The following is a 9,556-nucleotide window of genomic DNA, read 5'->3' on the forward strand; positions in this document are numbered from 1 at the left end:
TAGGGGGCGGAAGCCGGACTGTGAAGGGTCTAGAAGGGAGTGAGTGGAGAGGTAACGGGTAAGGCGGGAGTAAACAAGGTGGTCCAAAAGTTTAGAGATGAAGGGGAGATTGGAGACTGGTCTGTAGTTTGTGCAGTAAACAGAAGCTAAACAAAAAACAAGTGTGTGATTGCACTTTTTTGTAGTTTCACCGCACTTGGAATTTTTTTCCCATTTTCTAGTACACGATATGGTAAAACCAATGGTGTGATTCAAAAGTACAACTCGTCCCGTAAAAATAAAGCCCTAACATGGCCATATTGATGGAAAAATAAAAAAGTTATGGCTCTGGGAAGAAGGGGAGCCAAAAACGAAAACACAAAACCGAAAAAAGCTCCAGGAGTTAAAGGGTTAATATTTGCCTCTTCCTGGTGTGGCTACTGGTGCCTGTCCCTCCTCACCTCTGCGGGCCTGACACGAACAGCAGTGTCCTCACACCAACGCACGTTGTGTTGGGGGGGGGGGGGGGGCTGATAAGCACTGATTCTGTACTGGCGCCACAGTGTTCAAATGCATTTGTGTCTAAAAGACTGGAATACATTTGAATATTGGAAGAACGGAGCTGCGTCTCCCGGTCAGCTCCGCAGTACGCACAACATCCTTTGGCATGCCGTATGTGGCCCATGAACCGTATGTTGTGCAGGTCTGCTCTAATTACTCCAGAGATATCCGTTTTTACCTACAGTAGTTATTGTACAATATTCTCTCATTTAATAGCTTTCTGCCCCATATATCTAATCTGACATACAGTGGGGAAAAAAAGTATTTAGTCAGTCAGCAATAGTGCAAGTTCCACCACTTAAAAAGATGAGAGGCGTCTGTAATTTACATCATAGGTAGACCTCAACTATGGGAGACAAACTGAGAAAAAAAAATCCAGAAAATCACATTGTCTGTTTTTTTTTCATTTTATTTGCATATTATGGTGGAAAATAAGTATTTGGTCAGAAACAAGCAATCAAGATTTCTGGCTCTCACAGACCTGTAACTTCTTCTTTAAGAGTCTCCTCTTTCCTCCACTCATTACCTGTAGTAATGGCACCTGTTTAAACTTGTTATCAGTATAAAAAGACACCTGTGCACACCCTCAAACAGTCTGACTCCAAACTCCACTATGGTGAAGACCAAAGAGCTGTCAAAGGACACCAGAAACAAAATTGTAGCCCTGCACCAGGCTGGGAAGACTGAATCTGCAATAGCCAACCAGCTTGGAGTGAAGAAATCAACTGTGGGAGCAATAATTAGAAAATGGAAGACATACAAGACCACTGATAATCTCCCTCAATCTGGTGCTCCACGCAAAATCCCACCCCGTGGGGTCAGAATGATCACAAGAACGGTGAGCAAAAATCCCAGAACCACGCGGGTGGACCTAGTGAATGAACTGCAGAGAGCTGGGACCAATGTAACAAGGCCTACCATAAGTAACACACTACGCCACCATGGACTCAGATCCTGCAGTGCCAGACGTGTCCCACTGCTTAAGCCTGTACATGTCCGGGCCCGTCTGAAGTTTGCTAGAGAGCATTTGGATGATCCAGAGGAGTTTTGGGAGAATGTCCTATGGTCTGATGAAACCAAACTGGAACTGTTTGGTAGAAACACAACTTGTCGTGTTTGGAGGAAAAAGAATACTGAGTTGCATCCATCAAACACCATACCTACTGTAAAGCATGGTGGTGGAAACATCATGCTTTGGGGCTGTTTCTCTGCAAAGGGGCCAGGACGACTGATCCGGGTACATGAAATAATGAATGGGGCCATGTATCGTGAGATTTTGAGTGCAAACCTCCTTCCATCAGCAAGGGCATTGAAGATGAAACGTGGCTGGGTCTTTCAACATGACAATGATCCAAAGCACACCGCCAGGGCAATGAAGGAGTGGCTTCGTAAGAAGCATTTCAAGGTCCTGGAGTGGCCTAGCCAGTCTCCAGATCTCAACCCTATAGAAAACCTTTGGAGGGAGTTGAAAGTCCGTGTTGCCAAGCGAAAAGCCAAAAACATCACTGCTCTAGAGGAGATCTGCATGGAGGAATGGGCCAACATACCAACAACAGTGTGTGGCAACCTTGTGAAGACTTACAGAAAACGTTTGACCTCTGTCATTGCCAACAAAGGATATATCACAAAGTATTGAGATGAAATTTTGTTTCTGACCAAATACTTATTTTCCACCATAATATGCAAATAAAATGAAAAAAAAAAGACAATGTGATTTTCTGGATTTTTTTTTCTCAGTTTGTCTCCCATAGTTGAGGTCTATCTATGATGTAAATTACAGACGCCTCTCATCTTTTTAAGTGGTGGAACTTGCACTATTGCTGACTGACTAAATACTTTTTTGCCCCACTGTATGTAACTATAAAATGCTTAATCTCCCACCCCTGTCCTGTTATGTATAGTGCTATACATAAGGTAAAAAATTGTGCAGCAGATGTGCACTACAGCACCTGTGTCACTCACATAACCTGTTACATGATCTGTGCATCGGGTACCTATGGAGTCCCAAGCCTTCTGAACTGCCCTGGATACTCTTAACCCACCCCTGCCTCCAACCCAGCAGTATTTACCTATGACTAAATTCTCTGACTAACCAGCCCTGTATAACGTTATTCAGTTAAATAAATGTTTAATAAACCATTTATGATGTTCCCTTTTCCTAATGAGGGCTTTGACTAGTCGATGGGGCGTTAGTTTTACTAGTCGTCCATTTTTCCATATCGCACCTTGTGGGCGTGATAACAACATACTTTGCACGAAACAGTGTCATCACCAGCTCTTGCAAATCTTGCGCATATGCGCTGCTCATTTAGGCATTGTCACTGTGCGCCTCTGCCAGGTGTACACTTCACTTCTTCAGAGACGCACTGTGCATGAGTGGAAGTTCAAAAGATAGCCTTTTGTCATGCGCAGTGCGCCTCTGATGCCGGGAAGTGTACACCCGGCAACAGAGGTGCACTAACCCTGCTACAATGAGCGTCACGCATCGCTAGATATGCAGGAGCTGCCACAGACACACGGACGTGATAACATGGACAGAGGGCTGACTAGTCTGGGGATACTAACACCCGATTGACTAGTCAAAGTCCTAAGTAGCATAGGAAAAAGGGACTTTATTAATTCATTTTTAAACATTTATTTAACTGAATAATGTTATACAGGGCTGGTTAGGTAGGGAATTTAGTCATACATAGGTGAATGCTGCTGGGTTGGAGGGCACGGGGGATCTGACAGGTTCAACTAACTGTTTTTGGCTTGGTAAATTAATTTTGCTACATAACTTGCGATTTCTTTGGATATTTTAGAAATATTATAAAAATATAATTCAGCATAATTCATTCAAAAACAATCTTTATTCTTGCAGGCGACTGCACCAAGACATCAGAGGGACAACTAATATCTTCAATTTTTAAGTCAGGTGACCTTAATTTCACTCAAGATATAACTGACGTCTATGCCACTATTCCAGAAGTACAGTCATCCTTTCACAGCAAAAATCTATCATCTGATACGTTTAAACAGGTCCTGTCTTCTGATTCATCACAGACTATTAAGAAAAATAAAAGTCACAAAAGCGGCAATAAAAATCTAACTGCTCTTACAACAAACAGGCCATTTTCAAGTGTAGAATGTGAAAAAAGTTTTTCCCTTAAAACGTTTTTTCTTACACATCCAAAAACTAACATAGAGGACAAAATGTATTCTTCAGAGTGTGAGAAATATTTTAACCCAAAATTAGAACATGTTAGGCAGAAAAGTATTCACTCAAGTAAGGAGCCATATTCATGTTCAGAATGTGGGAAATGGTTTGCAATTAAGTCAAAACTAATTGCACATGAGAGAATTCACACAGGGGAGAAGCCATATTCATGTTCAGAATGTGGGAAACATTTTAACCAGAAATCAACTCTAATTAGACATCATAAAATTCACTCATGTAAAACACCATTTTCATGTTCAGAATGTGGTAAATGTTTTCCATATGAATCAAGTCTTTTTAAACATGAAAAAATTCACATAGGGGAGAAGCCATATTCATGTTCAGAATGTGGTAAATGTTTTGCATATAAATCAGATCTTTTTAAACATCACAACATTCACACAGGAGAGAAGCCATTTTTATGTTCAGAATGTGGTAAATGTTTTGCAGATAAATCAACTCTTAATAAACATCTCAAAACTCACACAGGGGATAAGACACATTCATGTTTAGAATGTGATAAATGTTTTGCTTGTAAATCAGATCTTCATAAACATCAGAGAAGTCACACAGGGGAGAAGCCTTTTTCATGTTCAGAATGTGAGAAATATTTTGCTTGTAAATCAGATCTTCGTAAACATCATAGAAGTCACACAGGGGAGAAGCCTTTTTCATGTTCAGAATGTGAGAAATATTTTGCAGATAAATCATCTCTTATTAAACATCAGAAAATTCACACAGGGGAGAAGCCATTTTCATGTTCGGAATGTTGGAACTGTTTTGCAAGTAAAACAAGTCTTGTTAGACATCAGAGAACTCACACAGGAGAAAAGCCATTTTCTTGTTCAGAATGTGGGAAATGTTTTGCCAACAAAAGAAGTCTTTCTAAGCATCAAATATCTCACAAAGGGATAAGCCATTATAATACCTAAAATGTGGGAAATGTTTTACTTGAAAATCATATTTTGCTGACCTCAAAGGAAAAATCACACAGGTATAAACCATATATTTTTAACAAACTGTTCAAGAAAACATAAGAGTCAAAGTAAAGACCAAGAAGTAAACAAGAAAGTAAGTTAGAACTTACATTTGAATTAAAATATATGATGATACTATACATCTGTTATCTAAAAATTAAATTATATGCAATATTTATTTGCTTATTTCAGTTACATATTTATATATTCACTATATAGGCAAGAGTATTGCATCACCTCCACTTAAACCTCCCCAAAAATACTCAATATTTTCTCCTCTCTTCCTCCTAACTCCCAATCTCAGCGATCTGTCATTCATCAGTCTCTTCAATCCACAATCTGTGTGTGAACAAAGTCTTTTAATTTTTCTGTACTACAATAATAAACATGAGAACAATATCAACTGAACAAAAACATTGTATGTTAATATGTTAGTGTCATGGTGAATTGCCCATAAGTTGAAAAATCCTAAAGAATGTTCAAATGGATTCTCCCTTCTATCTATATTGAATAAGTGACACAGAGTCAGAGTCCAGCAAGGTAAGTAAATATAACAATATGTTTATTTCAAAATACATTACACTGGCAAAAACAAATAGTTTAAAAAACGGCAATAGTAACTTCGGTGTTAGTAGCTACACTGAAGAATTGTCGGTACAGGTAATATGGGCCTATATATATATGTGTGTGTATATATATATATATATATATATATATATATATATATATATATATATTATATACATACCCAAGTTGAATAAAATGCTCCACTTTAGTAGTGCATACACTGGCAACTGTATTGGTTATCAATCAAGTGTAAAGTGGCCAGTGCAATGATACTCCATCCCTAAAACCATTAGAAAAGATAGAATGGGGTATAGATGTCTATGGGCAAGAAATGTAACAGAATGTTAATAATGTAAGACATTCAAGTCAAATTGGTATCATAAAAATACAGAATGTAAACATTTTTTAATATGCCCAAAAAGACCTCCTTACCCATTGTAACCCGTGTGGATGAGAGCAATGAGCAGCCCCAACGCGCGGTTTTTCATGGGCTTCCTCGGGGTGGGGCTTGTAGCTTCCTGTGTGTTATACCAACTATATGTAGAAGCCTGACCAACTGATCTAATCACGCACCACTAACTGCACATGCTCGGGGAGGTGAATGCGATATTCTAAGCAGCTGCACATAGTTCATGTCGGGTAGTGGCACACGCGTGGCAAGAACACAGGTCAATACAGACATGACTTCCAGCACTCGTAATGGTGTAGCGGGTGTGAGTGAAATCCATCGTGACGTCACTGACCCCCAAACTCACTATCGAGTGCCGTCGGCAATACACCAGACCATTGTTACCAAGCATGCGTACACACCAAACTCCATTCTGGATATAGGCAGCAAAGAGGGGAAGAGGTGAAATAAAAGTGCGAAGGATAAATATATTGATTGTGGTGAAAAACACGTGAGCGTGCTGGAAATCAAGCCTGGGCCAGAATTATAAATACAGGTCCACAACTGGACACAAAGTGCACACATAATATAGGTATAAGTAAAAGTGACAAGTGCAGTGCTGAGCAAGAATGTTCAGAATACGAACTACATAATTTAATAAAAGCGACATAGTTCTTTATACACTGACGTATTGATCAAACAAGGTCCTCGTGTTTAGGCAGTTGCTATTTTACACACACGCTCTGTATATCAATAAGATCAGTGAGTCTCATTATACTGAGTAGAGAAGCTCCAGGGGCAAAGACCTTGTCTGGTCCTAACATGCTGGGAACCAGGCCCGAAGTATCCTGACACGGACCTCGAATTCTCTCATTTTTACTTCTCATGTTTCTTTTAGAATGGATCACTTTTTCATACAGTCCTGTAGTAATGACTTTGTAAATCACATTTTGTAGGAGAGTTCATCTGAATCCATCTAAATGTTATCAATTAATGTGCAAGAAACAATAAATGTCCTACCGCAGTTCTATCATGTGTGTCCAGTGTCTGTTCTTCCCTAATAAAATAACCATGGAGTCTCCAACCAAACCTGTTATGATTACACAAATGTAATAACTTATAATCCCGCAGCAGGTATATAAGATCAGCAACTTCTGCTAAGCACTTCGGACCTTTGACCTCCGTGCGTATTCAAACCTCATGGAGAAACAGAGGGGTCATATATCCCCTATGGATAATATAATTGTGACAGACTGATACTTCCCCTTAGGTACTATATATAGATCTGACCACTTCAAGGATGCTTGTCTACTGGTTGTCAGTAGCAGGTCAAATCTCCTTTTTCCAATTACCCATAATTACAAGGGGATATTTATCCCTCATTTGGGCAACTTCCACTGTAGTCCTCAGAGGGTGATCTTGGTTATCCTGCAATGCAACAGGTTCATCAAGTTCTAAGTTGGGTCGCTCTTTTGCCAGGATGTAATTGTGCATAACAACACACGCTTTCACAACCTAATCAATTGTCTCAGTTTTTAGATCGATGGGTGTTCCCAAAACGTGCCATTTAGATGCCAGCAAACCAAAGGCACACCCCACAGTTCTTCGTGCCCTTGTCAGTCGGTAATTGTAAATTCATTTGGTGTGATTAAAGTCCCGACTTGAGTATTGTTTTATGAGGTTGGCAAACATTTGAAACGCCTCATCCCCAACCACAACAAACGGCATTGGCGGTCCTCCAGTATTCGGAAGAGGTTGTGGCTGTGGAAAATTAAAATTATTCCCATACAAACGTTGGCCCATGTCTGAGTTTTTGAAAGTCTGGGAGTAATTTCCTTGTTCAAATGAGCCAACGTCCACGGCGACAAATTGACAGCATCTACAATCACCATGAGAACAATAGATAAATATTTTTTATAATTGAAATACTCGGACCCGCTTGAAGCAGGTTTCCTAATCCGAATATGTTTGCCGTCCACAGTCCCCAAACAGTTAGAAAAATAACAAATGTCCTGGAATTTTGCAGCATTTTGCAGCCAGAGTTCAGTTGTGGGTTGGGGGAGGAATTCCTCATGCAGAAATTCATATAAAGCACGGCATGTGTCGCCAACAATCCCAGAAAGGGTGGACACTCCAATGCAGAATTGAAAATGTAGAGATGATAAGGTCTCTCCGGTAGCCAGGAATCTGTGGAACAGAAAATGGGAAAAAAAAATCAGTACATGGTTTTTATAACAATATTAATGAAAGGTGTTTCTTTTTCAAAATTACATACCTTAGGGTCAACAACAGAGACGTTCCTCAGCAGTAATTGCTCAACGTAGTTGTGTGTCCTGCCTGGTGATGGATCCTCAGACACATAGCAGCAAATCATCAAAGCTCTGTTACGACATCCTCATGTAGTCAAAAAACTTCTGAGGGTTTGCACGTAGCTTGGTGTACAAGGAGTGGTAGGCTCCATGGCTCTCTCGGACTTCAACAATGGGGTGTTGCCAGTAGCGACAACCATGTCTTCTCTGTCTTGGCAACAGCCAATTTCAAGTCCAAATCCAGATTACGATAGAAGCTCTCCATGCCAAGATTCATTTTGCAGTTGCATACAGCGGCAAAAGTTGAGGATTTCATCTGTACAAGGGTCTATATACAGAATTTCCATGAAACACGACCATTGGACATGGCTTGTGTGAAGGAAATTCTCCTGGAAAAGCATTGTCTTATCGAACACATGCGATTTGGCATGCGTTTGCGTATGCAGATGATACGCTTCGCACATATGCGCAAATATGAACTTAGCCTAAAAGTGGGGCAATTCTTGGTTGAGGGCCCTGATAAAAAAAAACTGGATCCGTGTCACTCGTGACCCGGCCATTTCGAAGGAGTTTCAGCAACTTGTGCGAGTCAGCTAAATTCAGAAGTTACCTGTGGCCTCCCAGTATCTAGGCAAAGTATTGATACCACCTGAAGTTACAGTGACACTGCCCTGGGGACAGACTGTACTCACTATGCCAGTACTGGCCCATGCATCCTTAGAGGGTATGGACGTCCAGATTGAGCCTATAGAGGGAAAGGAAGCGATCTCCAGATTATTGGTTGCCTGCACCCTGGCCACCGTGCGGCAAGGATGAGTACCTGTTTGCTGTATAAACTTAACTGGAGCAAGTGTAAAGTTGATACCCCAACAAGTGGCCCAAGTTTGCATAATACTGGAAGATCTCATGAGAGCTTATGCTATAGGATTGACACCTATGGGAGGATACCCATGGACCTTAAAGGTGTCTCTTGATAGGAGAACAGAAGCGAACCATTGGCTGGATGTCACCTCTTGGAACAGATGGAGGGCTACCTCACACAGTTTTTCCCGAGGCAAGTTAGGCAGGTTGAACAGTTACTACAGTGGTATTGAAGGGTGTTTGCACAGCGTGAAGATGACTTTTGGTGCACTCAGGCTATTCAGCATGAGATCCCTACAGGAACCAATTCTCCCATTCGAGAAAGGTATCAGCAAATCCTACCTCAGATGTACCAGAAGGTTAAAAAAACTGTTGAGCCACATGCTGTGCAATGGCATGATCCGTGGGAACCAGATTCCCTGGGCAGCCCCCATCGTGTTTGGTTCTGTGTGGACTACTGGAGGCTGAACTTGTGTACTGTACGGGACTCCTATCCCTTGCTCAATATTGGGGAGTCTCTATCTGCACTAGGAAAAGGCAAATATTTTTCCTCCCTTGATTTAGTCCCGGTGGCTGAGATGGACCGCCCAAAGACAGCCATTTTTCTTCCTTTGGGCTTGTTCGGGTTCAACTGAATTCCTTTCGGACTGATGAATGCACCAGGATCCTTTCAGCATTTGATAGAAATATGCTTGGGGGATCCGAATTTCGAAGC

General features: G+C 41.0%; 1 protein-coding gene across 1 annotated transcript in view; it reads left to right on the plus strand.

Annotated features, from left to right (window-relative positions):
- The window catches only part of LOC141051034 (uncharacterized), a 102,632-nt gene extending 95,930 nt beyond the window's left edge, over positions 1 to 6,702 (plus strand). The window contains exon 11 of the mRNA XM_073547833.1: positions 3,404 to 6,702. Coding sequence (XP_073403934.1) covers positions 3,404 to 4,671 — 1,268 coding nt within the window. The 3' untranslated portion in view covers positions 4,672 to 6,702. The remainder of the gene's footprint in view (positions 1 to 3,403) is intronic.
- Positions 6,703 to 9,556: the final 2,854 nt, after the last annotated feature.

Source organism: Dendrobates tinctorius, unplaced genomic scaffold (genome assembly GCF_039654945.1).
Source record: "Dendrobates tinctorius isolate UK_male_01 unplaced genomic scaffold, ASM3965494v1 ptg000155l, whole genome shotgun sequence".
NCBI lineage: Eukaryota > Metazoa > Chordata > Amphibia > Anura > Dendrobatidae > Dendrobates > Dendrobates tinctorius.